Source organism: Myotis nattereri (assembly GCF_964212035.1).
Source record: "Myotis nattereri genome assembly, chromosome: 14".
NCBI lineage: Eukaryota > Metazoa > Chordata > Mammalia > Chiroptera > Vespertilionidae > Myotis > Myotis nattereri.
The window spans coordinates 52291061-52318505 of NC_138089.1; the positions used below are offsets into that span (position 1 = coordinate 52291061).

Here is a 27445-nt window from a genome sequence, read left to right on the forward strand (position 1 = left end):
ACCCCAGGCCCTGCACACAGTAGGTACATAGGGCTGGTCTGTTGAGTGGATAGACAGAAATGGGGCTGCCTGTACGGCTCTTCCTCTGGAAGGGGGAGGAGGTCCCTCAATTCCTTCATGTCTCCTCTGGGAAGCCCTCCCTGACCATACCAGCCCAGCGTGGTAACAGCTAACATAACCCTTGCTTTGCCTCAATTGTCTTCCTTGCATCTCACCATGTTATATGTGGACTATGATGAAATTGTCCGTTCTGTGTGTCAAAAATGAGGAATGGGACATTTTATTCAGTTCAGTTCTTAAGTGTGCCCCTCTACCACAGCGGTTCTCAACCTGTGGGTCGCGACCCCCAACGACCCTTTCACAGGGGTCGCCTAAGACCATCGGAAAACACATATATAATTACATATTGTTTTGTGATTAATCACTATACTTTAATTATGTTCAATTTGTAACAATGAAAATACATCCTGCATATCAGATATTTACATTATGATTCATAACAGTAGCAAAATTACAGTTATGAAGTAGCAACGAAAATAATTTTATGGTTGGGGGTCACCACAACATGAGGAACTGTATTAAAGGGTCGCGGCGTTAGGAAGGTTGAGAACCACTGCTCTACCAGAATGTCAGCTGCAGGAAGGTTGACAGCCCTGTGCCCAGACAAAGCACACAGTAGGCACTCAGTAAGTGCCAGGGAGGTGTTGACCACTCTAAGGAGCTCCACGGCTCCCCGCCCGCCCCACGTCCAGCCCCAGTGACGGGGCGGCGCAATCTCCGGCGCCTTCCCGGCCGCGGCGGCCAGGCGGGGTGGGGCCGGCCGTCATCCATTTACCAGCCTCGCCCCTCCGACGGGCGCGCCGTTAATGAGATTAGCAATTAAAAGGCGGGCGGGCGTGCGACGGGGCCGCGGGGCCACCCCCAGGCCGGGGCGGGACGCGCGCCTGGCGGCCGGACACCTAAACAGCCGAGCAGGCGCCGGAGCGGGAGGCCAGCGCGCAGACCCGCGACCATGGAGAAAGCGCGGCCGCTGTGGGCCAACCCGCTGCAGTTCGTGTTCGCCTGCATCTCGTACGCCGTGGGCCTGGGCAACGTGTGGCGCTTCCCCTACCTGTGCCAGATGTACGGCGGAGGTGAGTGCGCCTCCGGGCGCCCGGCCCCCGCGGGACGGTCGCCGGCGCTCCCGGCGCAGAGCGGCACCGAGTCCCCACACCTGGAGGTGCGCGCTGGGACTGGCCCCCTGTTCCATCCGAGGCTCGGAGAGTGTTGGTGTGATTGCCCCGATTTGCAGAGCTGGCAAGGGGACCCAGGGGCAGCCAAGGCGCCCCGGGCCCACGCCCTCTGCAACCCCAGCCCCATTCCAGGGGCAGCCAAGGCGCCCCCCACGCCCTCTGCAACCCCAGCCCCATTCCAGGGGCGGCCAAGCCCCCTACCGTACCCTTGCTGGCCAGGCTAGGAGAATGAGGGACACTATTTTGAGAGGTGGCAATGGTCTGAATTCTGAGTGTCAAAAGGGAGCAGGAAATTGCCTTGTTCAACAGAAACTCTTACACTCCAGCTCCGAAACTTATGTTCCCGCAGCGTGATTAGAAATGCAGGATAGAGGATCTTGAGCTATTTCTTCAGATTTTTTATAAAAGGATTGGTTTGGTTTGGAATCACAGAGGCCAGGAAGGCAAATCATTCCCTCCCTCCCTCCCTCCCTCCCTTCCTTCCTTCCTTCCTTCCTTCCTTCCTTCCTTCCTTCCTTCCTTCCTTCCTTCCTACAATTTTTTCTCTGAAGCATCACAGCATACTCACTAGGTAGACAGCGCCATACACCGCATGCTCTTAACGTCCAGAGAGCCAGGACACCTGTGCCATGGTCCGGAACCTCGCGAAGGCCAAGGGCCTTTTGGAAGGCAACGTTGGCGGTAGGGATTGAAGTTAAGCGTTTTTAAAAATGTTTCTCTTAGTTGTTCCATTTCTAAAATTCTACCTAAAGGAAATATGAGAGTTCTGCCAGAAGGTGGATGATACAGGAGCGTCTCCATCTCTCAATAAAAGCAAAACACTGGACACTCCCGAGCCCTGCACTGAACGGTCCCTGGCTCGGGAAACGTGGACCATCCATGCAGGGTGCTGCTCACAGCCATTAAGCCGGCGTTCCAGAAACTGTTATGCATCTTCTCATTTCATGCATTAGACGGAGGGAGGGAAGTCAGAGGCAAGGCTGAATAAAATGAATGATCTCAACTTAAAATATGCAGAGAAAAGAGAATGAAAAAATATACCGGCATGTTCACAGTAGTTAGTTATCTGTGGGTGGTGTTGGCTTACCTTATAGGGTGTGTGTGTGTGTGTGTGTGTGTGTATAATGTCTTCTATAATCTGCATGGATTTTTTTTTTTCACCGTAAAGGACAATGAAAGATGTCAGGCCAAAGTATTTACAAAATTTAACCCACTTAAGAAGACCTAAAACAGTGCTCCCCCTCTCTTGCCCCCACCACTCACAAAAACAAAACCTCAACAAAAAGGTTAATCCACAGAAGGTTCTTTTTTTTAAATATATATTTTATTGATTTTTTACAGAGAGGAAGAGAGAGGGATAGAGAGTTAGAAACATCGATGAGAGAGAAACATTGATCAGCTGCCTCCTGCACACCTCCTACAACATGTGCCCGCAACCAAGGTACGTGCCCTTGACCGGAATCGAACCTGGGACCTTTCAGTCCGCAGGCCAACGCTCTATCCACTGAGCCAAACCGGTTACGGCAAGGGTTTTTTTTTTTAATAGTGCATTCTTAATTCTGACTCTTTTTTTTTTTTTAATGTTAAGGGCATAAATACATCCTAATTATGTGAAGGGCGTGTGTGGCCATATGCCGTAATAGTGCCATAACTGCCTTTTGAAATAATTATTTGTCAGGATGCGATTTCCCCGTCATTCTGTGTCAGCACACCTACCCCCGCTACCTTTATCCTTTCCCAAACTTCGGCCAGGTGAGCCTTGCTGTCACATGACTATTCCTTGTCTCTAACAACACCATCACCTGGGTAGTCTACAGGTGGACACAATAACGCTGAAGTAGAATAGATCTAAGGTGCTGCTGGGAAAACCGCAAGAGCTTGAGGACTCGGGAAAAGGAAAGAAACTTGTGGCTGGGACAGAGTATATTACGTTGGTAGGTAGCTAGAAAGATGGATGGATGATGGTTGACGAAGGGATGGACCCTGGAGAAAGGATGGAAGGATGGAAGGATGGCCGGGTTGGTGGATGGACGGATGTTGGTTGGGTGAATGGCACCCTCTCAGGCTTAAGTGTCTTTAGCAGTGGTTCTCAACCTTCGCTGCACGTTAGAATCACCTGGGAATCTTTTTAAAATACTGATTTCTGGGCCTCATCCTCCAGAAATTCTGTTTCTCTGTTACTAATGTTGTGGCCCCACCCCATAACAAAGAAACAGAATTTCCGGAGGATGGGGCCCAGAAATCAGGATTTTAAAAAGATTCCCAGGTGATTCTAATGTGCAGCCAAGGTTGAGAACCACTGTTCTAGAGTTTCTCTGTCTCCTACTGGCCCGTCTCTGTGAGGTGGAGGGCAGGGGGGGGTCAGGGGGGGGGGTCGGGGGCGGTGTCTGAGGAGGCGCCAATAAATATTTGTTGGGTGAATGAGCCAGGTTCATTATGAAAAGCGCAGGGTCTGAGGCTGGTGGTTTTCTGAGCCTTTTGCTGACAATCGTGTCGCCTATTAATTAATAAGTGATTTATGTCCCCCCAAACCCAGGCCGCTTACAGATCCATCCTTTACCTAAAGCTAAAGGGTAAACCAATCACCCAAATCACCCATAAAAGGCTCCGAGTGTAACTTCCTTCCAAACAGAGCTGTGACCTCCCACCCCCAGTCAACAAAGAGCTTGTTGATCAGCCGCAGGGCCGCGCTGTGCCACATACTTCCCAGAATAAAACCGATTAGGGGTTTGTGCCCCTTCCACGGGGCTCTGTCCGCGACCAGGGCGGCTCGTTTCCTCCCCACTCTGCTGGCCGGACCCAGCCAGAGGAATGTTAATTCCGCAGATTGCATGCCAGGTACCAACCACCTCGGTACAGCAGGCTGGCCCTGGGCGGCGGGGGAGGGCGTGCAGCTGTAGGAACCACACACAATCTCTTTTGGAAAAAGCTGGCAGGTCTGGGCGACCATGTCAAAGTCTAAGTTGTTCAGGAAGCAATCGAGATGCAAATGGGCTGCACACCAAGGTGCAGGGAAAGGTGCGCCGGTGGCTGGTGGTTCTAGAAGCACGCGCTCCAGCCGCGGAGAAACTTGGGGCAATGAGAATGGTTGTGCGGCTGGTGGAAATCGGATTTTTTTTTCTCCTGAATTTTCTCTGTGGGCTATTTGAACCATAAAGAGAGGGAATCAGAGGTTTCCTGACCATGCAGTAGGACACTCTAAGCCTGGATGTCCCCTCCCCGCAAAGCCCCTGCTGCTCTCTCCAGTGTGTAGGATCTTGGTAAACTGCTGGACCCCACGCCCAGAGATTCCGTCTCAGGTATCCGCAGGCGGGCAGGATTCTGCATTTCTGACAAGCTCCCAGGCGGTGCCCATCAGAGCTGCCGGTCCACGGACCACACTCCCAGGCACTAGCTGCTGGGAACCAGGCAGTGGGCGGGGGGGGGGGGGGGGGGGGAGGGCTGGTAGATGTTGGACAACTGGCTTTGGTAGCGTAGGACCTAGTTTGTAGCATTTGCCAATTACCATGGTGTAAATGCTCCCACCATGGCTGGTTTCAGACTAGCAGAGTCACATCTGGGATGTGGGGTTGGGAAGAGATGGGCACGGCCAGCTCTTGTGAGCCAGGGTGAGCCGGCCCCGGCACACCACTGGAGCCACAGCCCTACAAGCCAGCACCAGCCGGAACTGAGCCACACCAGGTAGGCTTTGTAGAGAACAAAGGTGTGCCAGTACAGGTAGAGGAGGAGTTTGGAAGCCTGAGGAAACTTTGCCCTGAGAGTGGTAGACTCCGATTTGTCTCTTCGTGGGTCTCAAAGAGGTAGAGCAAGCTACGAGGGCTTGCGGAGATCAGTTTCATGCAGAAGGAATTTCTCTTCTAGTGAGATTCTTGGGTTTAGGAAACAGATAAGGTACTGTGTGTGACAATTAGGGAAAGAAGTGGCAACATGCTCTAGGATAACAAATTGCTGTGTTTTGGAGTTACAGATGTAATGCATCTCCATGGTATATATAACATTTAGAAAATAGAAAAATACAAATCCATCACCATTTATTAGGCCCCCTTATGTGCAATTTTTACCTCAAAAATGTGTGAACTCTGTGTCTCGGTGTTAAATATGTTTTCATCACTTTACCTGGGACTAGTGAGCCCGCCAGTGACACACACGGGGGGGGTGGGGGGGGAGGGGGAGTCCTGTGGGGCGTGCATGCGTTCCAGCTGCTGCGTAGGCGCTTTCTGTCTCCCCGGCCCTCGTTCCCGATGGAAAATCCTTGGGCTTGCTGTCCGTGCCTCAGCTCTCCTCATTTCCACTTCTCTGCCCTTTTCCTCTGGGCTGCAGGATCATTGCTCAAGGCTGTATTCATATTTTTCATCTTCATGTAATCTTGTTTCTTCTTGAATTGTCCTTTCTTCATCATTGCCTGATGCTGTCCTATAAACAGTGTCCCCTTGGCTCTCAGAGACCACGTTCTAGACATTTTCTACACAGTTCTTCTGTTTCTCCCTTTCTGAGGGTGGGGACACAAAGGAAAGTCAAAGTTCAAAGGTTTGTAGATAAAATAATAGGCCTCTATCAGCATTAACTTTTTTATTGATTTTAGAGGCAGGCAGTTAGAGACATCGATTAGTTATTCCACTTATCTATGCATTTATTGGTTGCTTCTTGTATGTGCCCTGACCGGAGATGGAGCCCGCAACCTTGACATATCAAGACGATGCTCTAACAACTGATCTACCCGGCTAGGGCTCAGTGTTAATTTTTTTATTTTGCAGATTGCACTGGTATTATGTGAGAGAATGTCCTTGTTTGTAGGAAATACACGCTGAAGTAGTAAGAAAAAGGAAAAAAGCCCAGCTTGTGTGGCCCAGTGGTTGAGCGTCGACCTATAAACCAGGAGGTCCACGGTTCGATTCCGGTCAGGGCACATGCCAGGGTTGACAGCTCAATCCCCAGTAGGAGGTGTGCAGGAGACAACCAATCAATGCTTCTCTCTCATCATTGATGTTTCTCCCTCTCTTCCTTCCTCTCTGAAATCAATTTAAAAAAATATTTTTTTTAACACATTAAGCACCCAGCCTGTTTTGTCTTCCGGACGGAAAGTATAGTGTCAGTCACTGCTGACTGACTGGGTGCTCAACGTGTTAAAAAATATAGTGGCTAAAATCACAATTAGTTATTTCTCACGGTTCTTGGGTGGGCTGCATGTTTCTCTGCTGGTCTAGTTGGGCCCCTCACACGTCGGAAGTTGGTGCCAAGTTCGCGGGCCCTCGATCTTCCTTGGGTTGCCTGACAAGGTGGTCTCAGGCCAAGTTCCAAGAGAATGAAGGCTCCTTCTCCCCGCATCCCATTCGACAAAGCAGGTCCAAGGCCAGCCAGATTCACGGGTGGGACGTGGACTCCACTCCTCGCGGGAGCAACTGCACAGAATGTGGCTGCATGGAATCTACCACGACATGTGCCCCCAGGACATGTGGGAGCAAAGGCGCCTTCTCAGGCCTCTGTCCGCCTCTCCCTGACGCCAGAGTCCCCGGGAGCAGAGCCCGTGTCCGGACTTTCACATGCGGGAGCCTGGGGAACAGTCCCATGAGAAAAGGGTGGGTTAATGGATTTGTTTTCAAACAGACTGCAAAACCAATTTCTCTTTTATTGACATATATTTATATGCAGAAAATGTCGGGGTTTTCTGGTGTCCAGCTCTGCGAGTGCTGACAAATGCAGTGGTTGTGTGACCGTCGCCACAGCTGTGACTTTACAGTTAATCCCACCCCACGCCCTGCTCCCTCAAAACCTCAGATCTGTTTTCTGTCCCCACGGGGCTGCTTTCTCCAGCTTGTCATAGACGTGGAATCCCACGGCGCGTAGCCTGGATTCTGGCGGCTGTCACTTAGCACAGCGGTTCTCAACCTTCCTCATGCCGCGGCCCTTTAATACAGTTCCTCATGTTGTGGTGACCCCCAATTTCATGGTTACAAATTGAACAGAATTAAAGCATAGTGATTCATCACAAAAACAATATGTATTTATATATGTGTTTTCCGATGGTCTCAGGCGACCCCTGTGAAAGGGTCGTTCGACTCCCCAAAGGGTCGCGACCCACAGGTTGAGAACCGCCATCTCAGAGAAGCATCATGCTTCTCTGAGATGCTCCCGGGCTGTCGGGAGCGGCAGTGGTGTGTTCCTTTTCGTCGCTGAGGAGTTAAGCCTCCCATGTGTGGGTGTGCGGCCTGTATCACCCGATCACCCATAGGAGGGTAATTAGGTTGTTTCCAGTTCCCACAACTGTGACGAGAGCTGCTGTCAACATCGTGTATAGGGGTTTGTGTGAGTGTGAGTGTTCATTTCTCTAGAGTTAACACCAGGGCTAGCACTGTGGGGTCCTGTAGTAAGTGTATGCTAAGTTACAAGAAACTGCCAACCTGCTTCCCAGAGAGGCTGCAGCTTTTTCCGTTTCCCCGGCAACTATGGGAGTTCTCAAATCCTCCCGGGCACTTGGTATTGGCTTTACTAAGTGGCTCGTGAATCCGACAGCATCCCGTCCAGCACGGGAAGGGGGCCCCCAGCATCTCCGAGTTGAGCCGTTCTAACGCGTGTGCAGTGGCATCTCACTGGGGTTTGAATTTGCATTGTCTTAGTGAACGCTGATGTTGAGCATCTTTTCACGTGCTAATTTGCCATTGATATATTTTCTTTGGTAAAGTGTCTGCTCAATTTTGTTTTGTACAGGGTTCCTTTTTTCTCTCATTATTGAGTTTTGAGAGTCCCTTATATGTTCTAGATACAAAGTCTTTATCAAATAGGTGTTTTGCAAACATTTTCTCCTAGTCTGTGGCTTGTCTTTTTATTCTCCTAACGCTGTCTTTCACGGAGAATTAAGAGGACGTCCCGTTTGTCAATATTTTCTTTCACAGGTAATGCTTTCGGTGTCATCTCTAGATCAGAAAGATTTTCTCGCGTGTTTTCTTCTAGAAATTTTTAAAAGTCTTGAGTAATACATATAGGCCTACTAGAGGCTCTGTGTATGAAATTTGTGCACAGGTAGGGTCCCTAGGGCTGTCCAGCAATCAGGGCTGATCCGGTCCTTCCAGCTGCTGGCCAGGGCCTTCCTTTGTTCCACGCCTCCCCCGGAGGTCAGTGCATGTCATAGTGAGCAATCCAACTTCCGGTCTTCCGGTTGAACTCCCGAGGGGACACTTTGCATATTAGGCTTTTATACAGATAGATGATGCATTTTGAGGGGTGGGTTTGGGGTATACAGTCTGAGATATTGAAGTTCGTTTTCTCTGCATATTGTTCTAGTTGTGTGTTTTGTGGGGCAGGATAATGGAGCCCCATGCTCCTGCCTGGGCACCAGGCCCAAGACTGCCCACCTCCACGGGCAGAGGGCCATGGGACTGGCCCTGTCGCAGGGACAAGCTTTCCTGCACCTTGCTGTGACTGTTTAACACCCTGAGCTTTTCTTGTAACCACGGAGAGTCTGGATATTACTCCAGGCAGGTGTGTCAACACCACCTTGTTGTCGGGATGCCCTGGGTGGGCCCCTGATGGACTCCTTGCTGGCAAGAGAAGCCTGGGACGGTGCTGAGATGCCTTTCTGCAGGGCAGGAGGGGAGCGGTCAAGAAGTGAGAGGGCAGGGTTTGCTCTAGGCCCCAGAGGAACAGGGGAACCCCGAGGCCTCATGGTGCGGGCCCTGCGCTCCTCCTCTCTGCAGTGAGAGAGCCACTGGGCTCTGCCTGGTCGTGTTCACTGCCATCTACTCTGGGATTTATACCCGAGGAAATAACCACACACGTGGGCCAGGCTCTGCGCCACAGCTGGGATTGGGATGGCAGAAACCTGACCACAGGCCAAGTGTCCAAGGGCCGATGGAATGAATTCTGGACCCATTTTCCTAGTGGAATGTTGCAGCTACTAACGGGTGACGCAGAGGTGCATGGTGTGTCGGGAGAGGGCCTGGGAGACCCCGGGGGTTATAGGGCAGCACGCACCCGCAGTGGCGGCGTTTTTGTGTTAGCTGCTTATGTAAGCATGTGTGAAGTTCGTTGTTTACCTTGAACTTTCAGAGCCTGTTCCTCTGTAACCAGACCTTAATCCCTGCACTGTAGCGTCAGGGTTTTTATTATTCAGATCCTGCCCTCTTTCCCACTGGACCTTTTTCTCAGGTTCACAGCCATGGACCTGGGGGAGGAATGGCCATGGCCGAAGGGCTGCGGAGAAGGAGGGGCGGGACTAACAGGAGAAGCAGTGGGTCAGGCATCTGCCTGGAAGGGGGATGGTGTCCGATGTGGTGACCCCCACACACAGGCTGCCTGCCGCTGTCCACATGTGGGGCAGTGGGGGGACATCCGTAGCTCCGTTCGCTGGCTCCCCACTATCACCAAGGGTGCTTGTCTACAGATGGCTCCTTGGGAATCAGTGGGTGTAAAATTTAGTATTAGTCAGTTTCATTAAAATGAAATTTTAGGCCCAGCTGGTATGCCTCAGTGGCTGAGCGTTGACCCGTGAACCAAGAGGTCACCAGTTCGATTCCTGGTCAGGGCACATGCCCAGGTTGCAGGCTCGATCTCCAGTGTGGGGCGTGCAGGAGGCAGCCGATGGATGTTTCTACCTATCCTTCTCCCTTCCTCTCTCTCTAGAATCAATAAAACATTTTTTAAAGATGAAATTTTAGGCTGAAGGCCCCGGTATAAAACACACACATAGAGGTGCTCTCTAAAAGGACGTGGTAGCCTAGGCTCTGTCTATTGGGGACCCTCTGGCCTCCCCACACAGACACCACAAGCCCCTGCCTTATCTCTGAAGATGTGAGGCTGGAGGACTAGCTTGTGAGCTGGACCAAGAAGAGGCAGCTGACCTTCCTCTGTCCAGGTGATCCCTCCAGGGCAGGGAGCAGGGCGGCGGCTCATCTCCTATCCATCCCACACCCAGCTCCAGGTCTGGCCTGGAGAAAGTGAAACAATTGTTCCGCACATCCTTCCTGGCGGGCACATCGGGGCTGCAAAACGCCGAAAGCCATATGTGAAGGTGGGCAGCTGGGTGGGAGGACTCGGGGATGATGTGCAAAATATTTAGCAACTCTGTGTGGCCGGCCCTGACTAACCATTAGTCACCACAGTGGAGGACGGAATAGGGATTTTATTGTTTGTAAGCGACTGTATTTATAGCCACCGTACCATAGATGTGGCAAGTGAGCCAATGGCCATTCCTTAATGCAACACAAGAACGTTCATCATGCGTAGTTTACAGGCCCCTTAAGAGGTATTCTCCTTAAGAGTCTGGATGTTGGAGATTCAGCAGTCAAACAACTCTTGGCAAGTCTCTGTTTACACAAACACGTGATTAGGCGATTTAGCCGCTTGGTGCTACAACGTATTTGTACTCTCACTGGAAGTGGAGCCAGCACTACATGAAAATTGGGAACCTATCAAATTCATGAGTAATACCTATTACACCTCGTAGCAGTAAGAACTACTGTCCCTGAGCTGGTGGCGAGAATGGCACCAGGTGTGAGGCCCTCGGGGTCAGACCGGACCTGGGCTCAGCAACCTCAGTACTTGAGTTCTGGCTAGGAAAGAATTCAGAGGCAAGACTCAAACTCTAAGAGAAAGTTTATGTAGAAGGTCAGGGAGGTAGAAGAAGTGAAAGGTAGAAGACATGGGCTCAGGAAACAAATTACAGAAGCAAAGGGTCCTTGAGCTTAGGAGAGAGGAAGGCAAAGGTGAGGAGGTGGGGAGGCGGGGAGGTGAGGAGTGGGAGGCGCTGGTGTGCGCTGGGGAGGGAGAGCGCTCCGGTCCTCCATCCTAAGCGCCTTTAAGGGTGGAGATTTTAGGGGAGGTCCCAGAGGTGGACCTCAATAGAATACTCATCAGCTTTCCAAGTGCGTCCTTGGGTCACCGGGTCTCCGCTGACTGGTCAGCTCAGGGGGAGGGAGTCCATCATTGCAGCTGGGCCTCCGGGCCTGGAGCTGAAATACAACGGAGGCCTAGATGTTATCTCTGGGGAGGAAAGGTCAGGAGGCCGAAACCGTGCCAGCCAGCGATATGCTAGGGAAGGAGAGTTCACCCTGTGGGCGAGATTCCTGTGGCCCCAGTTTCACCCATTGCTAGGCACCCGGAGCGTCCCACCCGGTGGCCTCTGCACCGGGCCCATCGTCCTTGCTCTGCTCAGGTCTGTTTGACTGCCTCCCACATCATACTTGGATTTCAAACATTTTATCTTCTTTCAGATGAGAACACACACACACACACACAAAACAAACCTAAAAAAAAAACACACAAAATAACCCAACCCCCGTAAAAAACATACACTTTTCTTAAAGACCACTTGCATTCCTCATTTGAAATATAATCAGACTGATGAAAGTACATTTTCACCTTAAAGACGAGTGAGTAAAATAATTCCAATCAGTGTTACTATGAGCTACAACGTCAGCCCAGCTACTTTAATGACGACGATTTCAGATTTCCCGGGGCGCCAGAGCGCTACACTGAGCTCTCACCACCAAGGCGAGAGAAAAACCCACTAGCAAACACATGAGTTGGAGCCTTTGTTGTGATTTTTATAGAATCTTTAGATAAACCATATGGATTAGAGAGGCAGGAAAACCAACGTTTGCGTCGCACCCTCCCTGCTGTGAACTGTCTCACAGACCCAGAGTTCCAACGTTCTCGGTAAAATAACGTGGAAGGATCCGTATATGCCACAAAGATTTTCACGGGCATGGCTGGGTGTCATCATCCAAGGATAGATGGCTGAAGGGAGATGGATGGATGGATGGATGGATGATGGATGATGGATGATGGATAGATGAGAGGAATGACAGGTGGAAGAGTGTGAAGGCAGAAGGTGGAGGATGAGTGGAAAGACAGAAGGATGAATGGGCAAGTGGAGAGATGGGAGGGAGAATGGGAAGGAGGGAGGGAGAGAGGGAGGGAGGGAAGGGGAGAGAGAGGGAGGGAGGGAGGGAGGGAGGGAGGGAGGGAGGTTGGTTGGTTGGTTGTTGGCAGGGAGGTCGGGTGGTTGCGGAGTACAACCCATTGGTGACCTGGCTGTTGGCCCTGGACGCCCACAGGGAGCTTCCTGGTGCCCTACCTCATCATGCTCATCGTGGAGGGGATGCCGCTCCTGTACCTGGAACTGGCGGTTGGACAGCGCATGCGCCAGGGCAGCATCGGCGCCTGGAGGACCATCAGCCCCTACCTGAGCGGTGTTGGTAGGTGATGCTCTCAAGCCCTCCCCCACCGGGAGGCCCCCTCCCTGTGTCCTGGGCAGCCCCGGTGGGTGTGGGAGCAAAGGGTAGGCACAAGGCCCAAGAGAGAGCCCTTGACGGGGGTGGACAGACGGCCCAGGAGGGACTGACTGCCACAGAACATGGCTGAGCAGGGCTGGCTCCCCACCCCCGGGAGGTGGGGACCTGCGACCGCATGCTTCTCTGGGCCGCAGGTTGCTAGTCTGTAAAGAGGAAACAGCCGCGCGCTGGGGCTGTGCCTCAGTGTCCTACTAACAACCACCTGGCACTGCCCCCTGCTGGCCGTGAATGGCCCTCCTCTCAGCGAGCACGGCGTGTGCCAGGTGCTGGCCTGTAGAGCACATGCGCACACATCAGCCCATTGCATCTTCTTCCCACCGAGAGGCTGTAGGGCTGTCATCAGCATCTCGGGTGGACGGAAGCTGGGCGCGCCTGCTGCCCGACTGCCTGTCCGCCCTGAGCCCGGGTCCTGGGCACCCTGGGGAGACGGTTAACCTGCCTTCACACCCTCCCGCTCCTGGGCTGCCTCTGCCAGCAGGAGGAACTTTGACCAGCGATGCCCACGCTCTGTTCTGCCAACGATCCCGCCCCAGACAGGGTGCCAGAGTGACATCCCCGGGGCAAGGAGGGCGTAAACTTGTCCGCGACTCTCTCTGGCGCGGGAGACGTGTGCCCAGTGCCCTCACGAGTCATCCTCAAGCCCGAACTGCCTCCCACCGTGCGTGGCTGTTAATGTTCAGCACGGAGGTGCGTGGTTTGACAGTCCGCCCGGGCGAGCCATCCCAGAGGGCTTCTCCGAGGCGTCATCTGCTGCTTCTAGAAGAGAGGCCAGATGTTTGTGCCCAACGGGGGCTGGTGAATGTTTAACCACCGGCTCTCAGGTGGGGTGCGGGAAGGCTGCTGCGTGTGGTGTGAACACAACACCATGGCCAGTTTCAAACTCCTGAGATGTCCCGGAGCCAGGGGCGGGGCTGGGCAGAGGCGCACACGGGCGGCGCCTGCAGACACCGCTGGTTGTCAGCCATCCCCTGCTCTGCTGTCCTCTCCCACCCCCACCCCGGGACCCCCGCACCCCACACACCGCCTCACACCCCTGCTCCCTGCCACCCCAGAGCGGGGATTGGCCCAGGTGACCTGACTCAGGTGAGCCAGGAGGGGGCAACCACAATGTCTGCCTCTTCCCAGCCCGGGTCTCAGGCGAGCTCTGCGCCCGGTTTTCTCCTCTGTGAGGGGATAATGACGCCCACGGCACATACAGTTCTTAGCACAGCAGCTGGCACTCAGGGCTCCAAGAAATGCCACTCCTCCTGTCCCAGGAGCCGGGAGAGAGAAGCGGGACGAGGCTAACCCTTAGCAGTGCCCGCAGGCCCTGGTCACGGGGAGCCCCACATACCTGCTGCGGACGTTCTGCCAGCCCAGTAACTGCAGGGGTATCCTGGGCACACGGGGGTAGAGGGGGCGTGGAGGGGGGGCCAGGGCGGGCGGGGACGGCCCCTCAGCGCCCTCTGCTTCCCACAGGCGTCGCCAGCGTGGTGGTGTCCTTCTTCCTGTCCATGTACTACAACGTCATCAACGCCTGGGCCTTCTGGTACCTCTTCCACTCCTTCCAGGTGAGAGGGGCCGGGGCGCGGGGCGGGACCAGGGCCCAGGGCAGGTGGCCACCGGGACAGGCCGGAGATTGAGGGTCAGAGTTCTTTTTTTTTCTTTTTAAATATATTTTTATTGATTTCAGAGAGGAGGGGAAAGGGGAGAGGAAGAGATAGAAGCATCAATGATGAGAGAGAATCACCGATCAGCTGCCTCCTGCGCGCCCCCTTCTGGGGATTGAGCTTGAAACCCGGGCATGTGCCCTGACCGGGAATGGAACCATGACCTCCTGGTTCATAGGTTGATGCTCAACCACTGAGCCACACCAGCTGGGCTGCGGGGCAGAGTTCTGTTGTCATAGGGAGTCTGGCCCTTGTCCACTTGTGTATTCAGTCTCTCTGACCCATGGTGGAGTTAGGACTGTAAGGTGTGTGGAGCCCCTTGTGCACCCCCTCCCTGCCTCCCCCTACTCCCTACCTCATCTGTGCCCTTGACAAACCCTCTGACTCCCTGGCTGCCTTCGGGGCTCCCACCACCTGCCCTTGGGGACCAGCTTTCTTCTCCTCCAAAGGCCTGGTGTGAGGGCCACCTCCCCCCCTCCCCCCTGACCTTCGGCCTCAGCCCTCACCTCTCTGTGTGATGCTGTGTTGACCCCAGGACCCCCTGCCGTGGTCCGTCTGCCCACTGAACGCCAACCACACAGGCTACGACGCGGAGTGTGAGCAGGCCTCCTCCACCAAGTACTTCTGGTACCGGAAGACCCTCAACATCTCGCCATCCATCCAGGACAGCGGCAGCCTGCAGTGGGAGCCCGCGCTCTGCCTCCTCCTGGCCTGGCTCGTAGTCTACCTGTGCATCCTGCGGGGCACCGAGTCCACCGGCAAGGTGGGGGCAAGGTGGCGGGGCTGGGGGGTGGGGGGACGGCAGACTGCCTCCTGCCAGAGAGGGGCAGAGCTGGCTGGGGGAGGCGGGCGGGCGGTGCGCTGGCACAAACCACTTGCCAGGTAACTATAAAGGTGGTCAGAGGTGCAGCCCTCAATCTCAAAACCAGGCCTTTCCCGCCCCGAAAAAGACGGGCATTTCTGGGCCAGCCAGCCACACAGCCACACTGCCCAGTAGCACCAAGCAACCAGACAGGGAGTTTTCCCTCCTTTAAAACCTTAGATGGTTGAAGATTTCCCAGAGACACCTGCCCTGCTCTCAGGCCTCCCATGGGCACCGCCTGAGAGCTTTGGCCCCTCTGCCGTCTCAGTCCACCCCCGAAGGTTCTGGTGGTCAGCGAGGGGCAGCCTGAGCGCTGGGGTGTTGAAATGCACACACGTTCCTGTGGTGGATGTGCTTGAGGGCGGCCCCAATCCTTCCCAGAACGAGGCCGGGTTGAAGGGAGGTGGAGGGCCGGCCTCTGCTCTGCGTTCCTCTTCTCTGTGGAACCAGGGATTTCCTGGCACCTACGGGCCTGGCGACCACGCCCCACCACCCGTCTCCCAGCCCAGACGCAGGACCTGACGAGACCCCATGCCTTCCCTGCTGTCCGCAGCCTGAGCCCAGACAGCATGGTGTTTCCCGGGACGGAGGGTCTGCTGTAGGCAAAGGGCCTGCTGAGGGTCTGGCCACATCTCCCGGAGCCTGACTCTGCCCTCTGGTGCCCGCAGGTGGTGTATTTCACCGCGTCAATGCCCTACTGCGTGCTCATCATCTACCTGATCCGGGGCCTCACGCTCCACGGGGCCACCAACGGGCTGCTGTACATGTTCACCCCCAAGGTACGAGCCGGAGGGACAGGGCCTGAGGTGCCCCATCTTCCTGCCCCTTCCAGAGGGCGGAGAGGGCAAGAGGGAGGGTGGAGAAAGCTGTCCTGAACCCAGGAGGCTGGTGGGAGCCCCCAGGCCGTGGGTGGGGATGGATGACCTGCGGGTGCTGAGTCACCCTCAGCCAGGCAGTCCCCAAGCCCTGTGACTTCTGGGCATTGCGTCTTCTGTCCACTCCCATCCTCGTCCTCACTGCCCCCCACCGACGGCTGCCCCATGTCTGGCCTCCTGGCCCCCGTCTCACCCCAGCCCCGCCTTCCAGCCTGTGGACTAAGTTATCTGCCCTGAGCATCATCTCGGTTTCCCTTCGGGGCAAATCCACTCTCGGCAGGGGTTTCGGGGTCCCTCCCCAGGCTCCCCACAGCCAGTCTTCATCACGGTTGCCTTGGGGACAGGACAGGTTCTTCGTTTAGCGAAGCATGGCCCCTGGGAACAAATGGCTGTGGTGGCCGCCCCCCCAAGAGCCCCCCCCCCCCCCGCTGCCACATCACCGGGGTTCAACCCAGACCTCGGCCTCACCACCAGGCCCCGCCACCTCCATCTCGGGAGACCCAGGCCCGTGCAGTGCCCGGCTCAGGCATCGGGGGCCTGGTTCCTTTTGAAGTGATTTCACCCCACACTTCCCACTGCACACCTCCCCCGGGGAAGGAGCTGTGGGGACACGCAGGAGGGATGTTTCATCTGCTAAGGATGTGCCAGGCAGGGTCCTCCAGGGCCGCCCTCCCTCCCCTGCCCGAGAGGTTGGGGTCCCCCCACCCCCCTGGGCTCACAACCCTGTCCCCGCTGGCTTCCAGCTGGAGCAGCTGGCCAACCCCAAGGCCTGGATCAACGCAGCCACCCAGATCTTCTTCTCGCTCGGCCTGGGGTTCGGCAGCCTGATCGCCTTCGCCAGCTACAACGAGCCCTCCAACAACTGCCAGAAGCACGCCATCATCGTGTCCCTCATCAACAGCTCCACCTCCATATTCGCCAGCGTCGTCACCTTCTCCATCTACGGCTTCAAGGCCACCTTCAACTACGAGAGCTGCTTGAACAAGTAAGCCGGGCCGTCCAGGGAGCAGGGCCGCGAGGGGCAGGCGCGTCTCCAAAACTCGAGCGGAAGGGGCACTGGGGAGAGGCGGATGCCAGGCACCCAGGGGTGTGGGGCACAGGGCACCCGCCTTGCAGTCCTCGATCCAGTGTCGAATGCAGGCTCTGCCCACGGGCAGCAGCAGCTGGAGGCCTGTGCCGACTCAGCGTGTGCCCGAAGGGAGGGGCACCATGTACTCAGAGCCCTCAGCACGCAGGGCATCCACAGCCTTCATTTCTTCGGCCCCAGAAGCAGCCGAGAGCTCCCTGGCAGAGCCGTGGAGATTCCAGAAGCTGCTCTCTCTGATCTTTCCCAAATTTGAGAAACACCCGCAGGCACCCTGTCCAACAGCGTGTCACTAGCTGCGAGGGGCTCCTGACAAGGTTAAATGTCAATTTAACGCTTCCTTAAACAGACGTAGATTTTTATTTAAATCAGCGGTTCTCAACCTGTGGGTCGCGACCCCTTTGGCGGTGGAACGACCCTTTCACAGGGGTCACCTGAGACCATCCTGCATATCAGATATTTACATGACGATTCATAACAGTAGCAACATGACAGTTATGAAGTAGCAACGAAAATAATTTTATGGTTGGGTCACAACATGAGGAACTGTATTTAAAGGGCCAGAAGGTTGAGAACCACTGATTTAAATCAATTCCTCGGAGCCGCAGGTGGCTCCTGGGGGTCACAGTGGACGGCACGGACCTGGGACATTTCCCATCGCAGACGTTCGGCCGGACAGAGCCGGACAGCGGTCACAGAGCCCGCTGTGCGGCTGGTCCCTCTTGTCACCACTGTTCCTACTCGAGGCTTCTTCAGAGCCCCTCTAAATACCTTGCCCTTTAAAAGGTCAGCAATTGCCCGGCCGGCGTGGCTTAGTGGTTGAGCGTCCACCTATGAACCAGGAGGTCAGGGTTCGATTCCCGGATTGTGGGCTCGATCCCCAGTGTGGGGCGTGCAGGAGGCAGCCGATCAATTGTTTCTCTCTCTCTCCCTCTCCCTTCCTCTCTGAAATCAATAAAAGTATATTTTTTAAATAAATTAAAGGTTGGCAATCAACAGATTCCTCTGACGAGGACCTTACGTAATGAGAAAAGAGGAGGCGGGGGGGGGGGGGCAGGGACAGCGTGGGCCCGAGCCCCCAGCAGGCTGGCGACAGCGGCCTTTCTGATCGCGGGGGTCATTCTCATGCTCTGCCCGCAGGGTGATTCTGCTGCTGACCAATTCTTTCGACCTGGAAGATGGCTTTTTGACAGCCAGCAACCTGGAGCAGGTGAAGGGCTACCTGGCGTCTACCTACCCCGACCAGTACAGCAAGGTGTTCCCACTGATTAAGAACTGCAGCTTGGAGTCGGAGCTGGACACGGTAACGCGCTGGCAAGGTCTCGGGGACGGAATTCTTCTCCCTCCTCCTCTTCCGGGAGAAGGGAGGACGGGCCACCCTCCCCCGGCTGCTGCCGGGGACACTGGTTCCTTTGGGTGCTCCGTGCCCTTGTTTCCCCTTCCTTTTAAATGTTGAAAAGGCAGAAAGTACGAAGAATCCTATAGCCGGCACCCACGTGTCCACCACCTGAAAGAACCGTTGTAAACACTTGTCATTAGGGGCTCAGACGGGGCGCTGGCCTGCAGGTGGGAGAGCCGGCTCCGAGGTCCCCCACAGCTTAGCGTCGGGGGTGTCCGGGGAGCCATGCGTCCCTCGGTGTGTGACTGGGGTCTTGTCCCCGGGGGCAGGCCGTCCAGGGCACCGGCCTGGCTTTCATCGTCTACACCGAGGCCATAAAGAACATGGAGGTGTCCCAGCTGTGGTCGGTGCTGTACTTCTTCATGCTGCTGATGCTGGGGATCGGGAGCATGCTGGGCAACACGGCCGCCATCCTCACGCCCCTGACCGACAGCAAGGTCATTTCCCGCCGCCTGCCCAAGGAGGCCATCTCCGGTGAGCGGTGGGCGGGGAGGAGGCGGGACTCGGGGAGGGAGGATGGGGGGACCAGCGACCTCACAGGAGTCCTGCCTTCTCCTTCTCCTCCCCCTGGGCAGTCGGGACCTGGCACGTGTCAATCACCCCATGCGTCTGGCTCTCCACCCCAGGGGGACAGGAAGTGGCCACCACGACTTGGGGGAAAAGGCCAAGCTCCCCAACCTGGCACCCAGAGCTCCCAGGCCAGGAGAGCCGCCACTTTTGTCCTTGTTTAATTCAGGCATAACCGCTGCGGCGTGTACATTCCTTAAGCACAAACTCAATGAACTTGGCGTATGTATCCGCCCAAGTAACCACCACCGACCCAGGTCAAGTCCCCTCTGGTCTCACTGCCACCGTTTTATGTTTGTTTCCCCCTTTGTTGGGCTCCGTGTACATGAAATCACACGTATGTGCTCTGTGTGCAGTCTACACCCAAACTCTAGGAGGCCCACCCACACTGTGACAATTAGCGATCGGCTGTCCCTCCCCTGCCCGTGTGATAAGCCATTGTAAGAGCAGACACTCATCTCTCTACCATTCTGCCCTCGGTGGACAGCAGGGTTTTAGGGAAGAACCTGACCTCCCAGTCACTCCGCCTCCCCTCTGCTCCACTCCAGCCCTGTGCACCCACCCCTTCCCTTGGTGACACCATCCACAACTGCTGGGGTCCAACCCCAGCAGGTCCAGGGGATCCCAAAGGTGTGGACGGAGTCAGCAAAGAAGGAATGACACAGAGACAGCATTCAGTTGATCAGCAACCTAGCCAGGATCTCTAGCCGAGTTCTGGTCAGGATCTCCAGCGAAGTTCTGGTTCGGTTCTCCAGCCAGGTTCTGTGTCCATGTTCTCTTGCTAGGTTCTCCAGCCAGGTTCAGTCACCAGGTTCTAGTCAGGTTCTCTTGCCATGTTCTATCCAGGTTCTGTAGCCAGGTTCTGTCTCTAGGTTCTTCAGCCAGGTTCTCTCGCTAGGTTCTGTCTCTAGGTTCTGTGGCCAGTTTCTGCCCAGGATCTTTTGCCATGTTCTCTCCAGCGAAGTTCTTCTGTGTGTAGGTTCTGTGTCTAGGTTCTGTGTCTAGGTTCTGTCTCCAGTTTCTGTTCTCCAGGATCTTTTGCCATGTTCTCTCCAGCGAAGTTCTTCTGTCTCTATGTTCTGTGTAGGTTCTGTGTAGGTTCTGTCTCCTGTTGTCTTGTTACATCTGTATTTATACCAGTTGATTCCAATCCTATCAATCTCTATTCCAAAGGTTAGGGCATTTCTTATCTCCATTCCAGGGAGTAAAGATTATGTAGCTTAAGCATGATTGTTCGTAGTTAAAGTGATTAATTACCCGCCTGGCACTTAGTTAAGGGGTTTTATTCCCTCCCTAACTTCAGGGGAAAATCCCTACCTGGGGAAACAACCTTTCTCAGAGAGGTGACCTTGGTTAAAACACATAGTGCCAAGAAGGTGAGCAAACATATTAAGAACAGTATGCCATATATGCCAGGTCCCTTGAAACAGCAAGCATGGACCGGCTCCTGGCACACAATGTCCCTCCTCCCAGCCCAGGTCTTTGAAGTCCTGCCCACCCTTGGTCAGTGCCCTCCACATTGAGCAGCCGCCTCACACCTGCAGCCGCATCAGCGTGCTGTTAGCTGCTGGCCACACGAACCCCCTCTCCTGCGGGACCCCTCAGGCAGGGCTCGGTGGCTGGTACGATGTCGGGTAGCAGAGGAAGGGCAGGAGGGAGCTTAGGCCAGTACTTGGTGGGGAGCCCAAGAGAGGCAGCCGAAGGAGACCCGGACAAGAACCCAGATTCTGGAGGCAGAGGGGCCTTGGCTTCCCCATCTGTAAAAGGGGCTCCTTGATTCTGTGGAGGCTTAAGTGCTCAATGCGTGGCAAGTGCCTGGGCCGCGGTGGGAGCTGTGTAAACATTCGACTCTTCCCTTCTCCCCGCACTCCTCTGGTCAGACATGACTCCTCCCTAGGAAGTCCCCAGAGGGTCGCCCGCAGCTCACATCTCCAGCCCCAATTCACAGCCTGGGCCAGATCCCCTAGGGATGCTACAACCTTCTCTTTTCCATTGAGCTGGTGCCCCCTGCAGGACAGCTCTGTGAATTACCATTGATGCTGCCCGCTGACACTCCTTGGGACACCTTCCTCCACTCCCAAACACACACACACACACACACACACACACACACACACACATTCAGAGAGACCAACCCACATGGATGAGCCCATCAGCCGAGTCCCCCGGGCGCCACGGCTCTGCTGGGGCAGGTGTGGGTGCAGGCAGGTGAGCCGTGTCTTGGCCCAGGTCTGGTGTGCCTCCTCAACTGCGCTGTGGGCTTGGTGTTCACCTTGGAGGCCGGCAACTACTGGTTCGACATCTTCAACGACTACGCGGCCACCCTGTCCCTGCTGCTCATCGTGCTGGTGGAGACGATCGCCGTGTGCTACGTGTACGGGCTGAGGAGGTGAGACCCGCCCCACCAACTGCTGGGCAAGCTCACCCACGGGAACACCCCTCTCTCGGCGGGCATCGCGCGTTCTCCTTTAAGCTTGGCATCTTTCAGGGCTTTAATCTTCCCCCAGATCTCAGCTCATTCTCTGCCTCACTTCCCCCTCAGCTGGCCTTCAACCTTTATCTTGCCTATTTCCTGTGCTTTTACTTTTTATTAAAGGACTAGAGGCCCGATGCATGAAATTCGTGCAAGAGTAGGCCTTCCTTTCCCCAGCTGCCAGCACCGGCTTCCCTCTGGCACCTGGGACCCGGGCTTCCCTCCCAGCCCCGGCTTTGTCCCGAAGGGCGTCTGGTCTAATTAGCATATTATGCTTTTATTATTATAGATATTGGCCCCATTGACCCTGCTGAACCCCAACGGCTCCAGAGGCAGACAATCCTGCCTCCGGGCACTGGCTGTTCTGACCCTTGGCCGACACCAGCATTTTTTTATACATATATTTTTATAGATTTCAGAGAGGAAGGGAGAGGAAGAGATAGAAGCATCAATGATGAGAGAGAATCATTGATCAGCTGCCTCCTGTATGCCCCCTACTGGGGATTGAGCGTGCAACCCGGGCATGTGCCCTTGACTGGACTCGAACCCGGGACCTTTCAGTCCGCAGGCTGACGCTCTATCCACAGAGCCAAACCAGCTAAGGCCGAAACCAGCATTTTTCAAGCTTGCTGACCAAAGTCCAGTTGATAACCCAGACCTTAAAGTCTGGCAGATTCAGGCTGTATGGTTCTCAACCCTGGCACAGCGCAGCCCTGGTGCTGGGACGTGTGACCGGGCTGAGAACCACGGGTCTAGAGCAGTTTTCAGACCTGGGCGTGCACTGGAGCCCCTGGGGGCTGGTTCTCACATCCTCCCGTCCCCCTTCATCCCCAGGGTGCTGATTAGGTGGGTCCAGGTGGGGCTCCAGCTGCAGGTGAGTCTGGTCCCAGAGCGGCAGCATCAGGGAGCTTGTTAGAATGCAGGATCTCGCCCTAGCTGGTTTGGCTCAGTGGATAGAGCGTCAGCTTGTGGGCTGAAGGGTCCCAGGTTCGATTCTGGTCAAGGGCACATGCCTGGGTTGTGGGCTCAGTTAGGGGCATGCAGGAGGTGCCGATCAGCGACTCTCATCATTAAGGTTTCTCTCTCTCCCTCGCCCTTCCTCTCCGAAAGCAATACAAATATATATTTTTAAAAGAATGCAGGGTCTCAGGCCCCCAAACCCCTGAGTCAAATCCACATTTTGGCACATCCAGGGGGTAGAGGCCCATTATGTTTGGGAACTGCTGCTCGAATGAGAGCCTGCTCAGAAGGGCTGTACCAAGTCTTCCCCACCCCAGTCTTTTATCATCTTCCAAACTGATCTGGAGGTGGGTCAGGGGACCAGCTGGGACCGTCTAGGAGCCAGGCCTCTGGTGCCGTGTCCCCCACTGTGCCCCTTGGAAGCCATTCTGAGGGATTTCCACGATCAAATAACTCCAGGACATAAATTAAAGCCAGATTTCTTTGCTGTAGGATTTCTCAGACCCTTGAAGACAATTGTGAATCTCAAAGAGGGGGTTGTAATTTGCAGTATTTCCAAACTTTTGTGATCAAGGAATGCCTTTTTATTGGCCCATAGTCCTCCCCCAGAGCTAGTAACACTGTGAGGACTTTAGTGTTAGACTCACCCCGTTTTCCCGAGAAAGAAGGGTTTCCTGGGACCTTGGGGCTTTTTCAGTGATAAACCCAGGGAAGTCCTGGGTAAACTGGAACATATTGGTCATCTAGGAAACGCCCAGAGGAACAGAACCTAGAGCCCACTGGAGGCGCTGGAGAGGGGTACAAGTCCATCCAAAGCGGGTGTTGGTAAATGGCCAGTTGGAGGGAGAAACCAAAGGTGCCCTGGGGATTTCCTAAGCAGCCAGATATGAGGATGACCAGCAGAGGGCAGTCTTTCTGCTTGGACGGGGGACGGCGCCATCTAGTGGCCACTTTGCAACAGTGCCATGCGGCCTTTCTGCAGCTCTTCCCACGTTTCTCTATACAGGAAAGTGGAGGGCTGGGGGGTAAGGGAACAAGAGAACCCCACACTTTCTGCCTTGTATGGTCTTGAAAATCCCAGTGTTCACATTATGCACATGAGTCTTCGTGGCCTAGAGCCTAAGGTCTGGCTAGGTCAGCGGCCACACAGGGGCAGCTAGAAGCTCATGGGGGAACGTAAGACAGGCCAGGGGTGGAAGTGAGGCAGTGGCTGTGGTTGCACCTGGTGACAGTTTCACTCCGCCCCAACCCCACCCCTCCTTCAAGGCTGCCTCTCCCGTCGTGCGGAGCGGTTTTAAAGCCCTTGGACTGGGTCAGCATTTCCCAAAGTGCCGAAGATCCTTTTCATACGTATTTGTGTGCACGTTAAAAATATACTATTATCCTATGAAACCCACAAAAGAATGGATGCTGTTATTGCTATTGCTAAACTTAGGCAAAAGAGTCCATTTAAAGGAAAGGAAAGAAAGACAGTCTGCAGACAAGATTGAACACAGTAGTGGTCTTCGGGCAACTACACCTGGGCAGCTCCAACTGACGGGCCATCACCCTTGAGTCCCAAGTCTGGCTCCCCATCCGCCCCAGAAAACCTGCTGTGGTTTCAGGGGACAAAAGAGAGTCCCCTCTGGGGTGTTTGTAATGGGGAGTAGAGTCGCTGGCAGACCCCCAAGCCAGGAGTTGCCCTGGGGGTCCCCTGGCATTGAGGCTGGTTGGACCCCTGTCCCAGGCTCTCTGATCCCACCATTGGTGGGAGCTGCCCTCTGGTCTATGCCAGCAGCCTCCATCTGAAGGTCGGCACCAGAAAGATGTCTCCAGACATCCACTTATCTGGGGGTGATCGTTTTGCACCCCGCTCTGTCAGCCTCAGCCCTTCTCCCCATTCCATCCCCAGAAGGAATCAGGGAGGGAGGCCCCATGTTTGTGTTCATATCTCAGTGGAGCCAGAACAGAATCTCCCTAAGCGAACAGGGATGTGCAAGCTGGGCTCCCCCTCGCTCCAACATCGTGGCTAATCCAGACTTTCCCGTTTTCCAAGCAGATTTGAAAGTGACCTTCAGGCCATGACTGGCCGCACTCTGAGCTGGTACTGGAAGATCATGTGGGCTGGCGTGAGCCCGCTGCTCATCATCAGCCTCCTGCTCTTCTACCTGAGCGACTACATCCTCACGGGGACCCTGCAGTACCAAGCGTGGGACGCCTCCCAGGTACCTGCCCTCCCGGGGCCCCAAGCTGCCTGGAGAGCACAGTCTGAAACCAAGGAGTTCCTGCCATGGCGTGGGCAGGTCGTTGGTCACAACAGGGCAACATCAAAGCTGTGGTTTCAGTGCTAAACGTACCTCAAAGCTCAGCACACAGCCTCACTGGCCCCACTTCAAGTGCTCAGCAACCCCTTGTGTCTGGTGTCGGACATGGCTCATTTCTATCAGCCCAGAAAGTTCTACTGGACTGTGCTGGGCTAAGGGCCAACCCCCACGTCCAGCTGCCCTGCCCGGCATCTCAAACATAATCACGTGCAGTTATTCTTTTTATTTTAAATATATATTTTTATTGATTTCAGAGAGGAAAGAGGGAGAGAGAGATAGAAACATCAATGATGAGAGAGAATCATCGATTGGCTGCCTCCTGCACGCCCCACACCTGAGATCAACCCCGCAACCCACGGATGCTAACACTGAGTCACACCAGCCAATCGGTGATTAGTCTTTAGGCCCTAGAGGGGGGTTACTCCTTAGCGGGAGCCCCAAACAATGGCTATGCAGGCCATGAAGTACAGGGAAGAGAAAGAGGATGAGGCGAGTTAGTCTGCCCAGCACCCTTGCTAGTGAGCCACCGGGGGAGCGGGGGGGCGGGGCGAGCTGGGGGCGGGGCGAGCTGGGGGCGGGGCGAGCTGGGGGCGGGGCGATCTGGGGGCGGGGCGAGCTGGGAGGCGGGGCGAGCGGGAGGCGGGGCGAGCGGGAGGGCGGGGCCCGAGGGCCTCGTGCGTGCTCGGGAAGGGTTCCACGTGGTCGGGTTCCACGTGGGCAGGTGCTCTGGGCTGAGCTCCGCTTCTCCCTTCAGGGCCAGCTGGTGACCAAGGACTACCCCCCGTACGCGCTGGCCGTCATCGGGCTGCTCGTGGCCGCCTCCACCATGTGCATCCCCCTGGTGGCCCTGGGGACTTACGTCTTGCGCCGCCTCCGGCGGGGAGACCCAGCGCCCGTGGCCTGAGGACCGGCTCCCGAGGCCGCCGCCCACTTTCACGCTATTAGTTCCAGGTGGAGCCTCCGCGGCCGCTTTGCAAGTATTGACGCCGGAAGCCCTGAGCGCGTCGTCTTCCGGCGGCGCCTAGAAAGAGCTAGAAGGTGTGGAGGAGGAAGGCCCCTCGGGCACCGAGCGCCCTCTGCCCTCTGCCCCGAGGGAGGCCGCGCTGTCTCCCTGTCGCCACAGGGGCAGGCGTTCAGGGCCCGGCGCGAGGCCAGCGGCCTCCTTGATTCTAGGAAAGGCCTAGAATTAGCGCACACTGTGAGCTGACTTTTGACTACCGTTTTTATGGAATAAAATTTAAGCCATTTTTTTTTCTAACGAGATTCCAAAATATTAGAGGGGCCATCGTTGGAGAGCGGGCTCTTTTAAGTGGCGGCGAGGGCCTGTGCAGCCCGAGTCCTCTCTGCAGAGCGAGGACGCGTCCTGCTCCTCCTTCGCCAGCGGGGTGAGTGGCCGGAGGGAAGGCCTTTGCGGACCGGAGCGGGGGCGGCGGGGGAGGGCGCTGGCCTCTCTGTGGAGTCGCTCACGGTAGGTCCAGCCCTGCCCTCCCCGCAGAAACTGCCCCAGCTGGCCGCCTTCGGGGGGGTTATGTGCGGGGCCCCGGCGAGGGAGGAAGTGCCAGCTTTCCCATCGACTTCCTGCTCCATCGGCCCGGCGGGCGCCTCTTTGTAGGAAAGGCCAGGAGCAGTACTGACGGTCCATTTAAATTATTTATCTGTACATACGTTTCCTGAAGTGTATATACTCCAGCAGAGCGTCCTGTACCCGGAACCACTGTATTTATGATAGAGCTTCTGTCCACCACCGGCCTGGCCTCCTGTCGTGTTTTCACTGCGGGAGGGGGGTCCCTCGGGGAGCGGTCCCTTCCTGCCCCCGGCCTGTGCGTCCCTGGGTCCTGGGGTTCAGGGTGGTCCCCGGTCGGTTTGTGCAGACGCCTTTAAGACACTGAAGCACTCGCTTGGGACCTCAGGTGGAGATGTTTGGTTTTTTAAAATATATTTTACTGATTCTTTACAGAGAGGAAGGGAGAGGGATAGAGAGTTAGAAACATCGATCAGCTGCCTCCTGCGCACCCCCCACTGGGGATGTGCCCGCAACCCAGGCACATGCCCTGGACCAGAATCGAACCTGGGACCCCTCAGTCCGCAGGCCGAGGCTCTATCCACTGAGCCACACCAAACGGGTTAGGGCTGTTTGTTTCTTAATTCGTTTCATGCCACTCGCTCTCCTGGGGCCTTAGGACGGCTTCCTCTGTCTTGAGCTGCCCGCTTATCGGCACTTCCGGCCTCACCCGATGGCCGGTTATAAAAAGACCCCTTGCCTTTAAAATGGAGGAACCAGCGTTTATTTACCCCACGTAGTCAGCCCTCTGATTTCTCCTCAGGGGTTTTTAGTGTCGAGAAACCTCGGATATCAGGTGTGAAGAGTGAGCGCACCCGATGATGGCGAATACACAGCACAGGTCTGTCCTCAGCCCCGCCCGCAGCCCCCAGGCCTGTCTCACAGAGAATACAGGCCGCCCTTCCGGGTCAGGCACCACCAGGGGGTTTCGGCCCCACATCGGCCCCCAGGGGCGGGGAGACCTAGACCATCACTTCATTCACAGGAACTGTATTTCAGTGCCCTCCACCTGGCTGCCTGTCCGAACCACCTGGGAGCATTTAAAACCCCGATGCCCAGGCCACGTCCCGGAACCAGCCAACCCTGAGAACCAGCATTCATTTAAGAAAGGAGGAGCCCTAGCCGGTATGGCTCAGTGGATAGAGCGTCGGCCTGGGACCTGAAAGGTCCCAGGTTCGATTCCGGTCAAGGG

The 27445-nt window shown here is 55.5% G+C and overlaps 1 protein-coding gene across 1 annotated transcript; it reads left to right on the forward strand.

Moving 5' to 3' along the window:
• Nucleotides 1–934: 934 nt before the first annotated feature.
• On the forward strand, nt 935–26439 carry SLC6A20 (solute carrier family 6 member 20). The gene is made up of 11 exons (XM_081105596.1): nt 935–1133; nt 12284–12424; nt 13979–14070; nt 14705–14932; nt 15700–15810; nt 16650–16891; nt 18131–18293; nt 18659–18863; nt 21186–21345; nt 24428–24593; nt 25447–26439. The coding sequence occupies exons 1-11, from the start codon at nt 1013–1015 to the stop codon at nt 25594–25596; spliced, it is 1779 nt and encodes a 592-aa protein (XP_080961722.1). The 5' UTR covers nt 935–1012; the 3' UTR covers nt 25597–26439.
• Nucleotides 26440–27445: the final 1006 nt, after the last annotated feature.

Coding starts and splice junctions, on each gene's coding strand:
- SLC6A20 (XM_081105596.1), top strand. CDS start 1,013: ATGGAGAAAGCGCGGCCGCTGTGGGCCAACCCGCTGCAGTTCGTGTTC. Junction 14,933..15,699: donor GCACCGAGTCCACCGGCAAG/GTGGGGGCAAGG, acceptor TGGTGCCCGCAG/GTGGTGTATTTCACCGCGTC. Junction 18,294..18,658: donor TGGAGTCGGAGCTGGACACG/GTAACGCGCTGG, acceptor CCCCGGGGGCAG/GCCGTCCAGGGCACCGGCCT.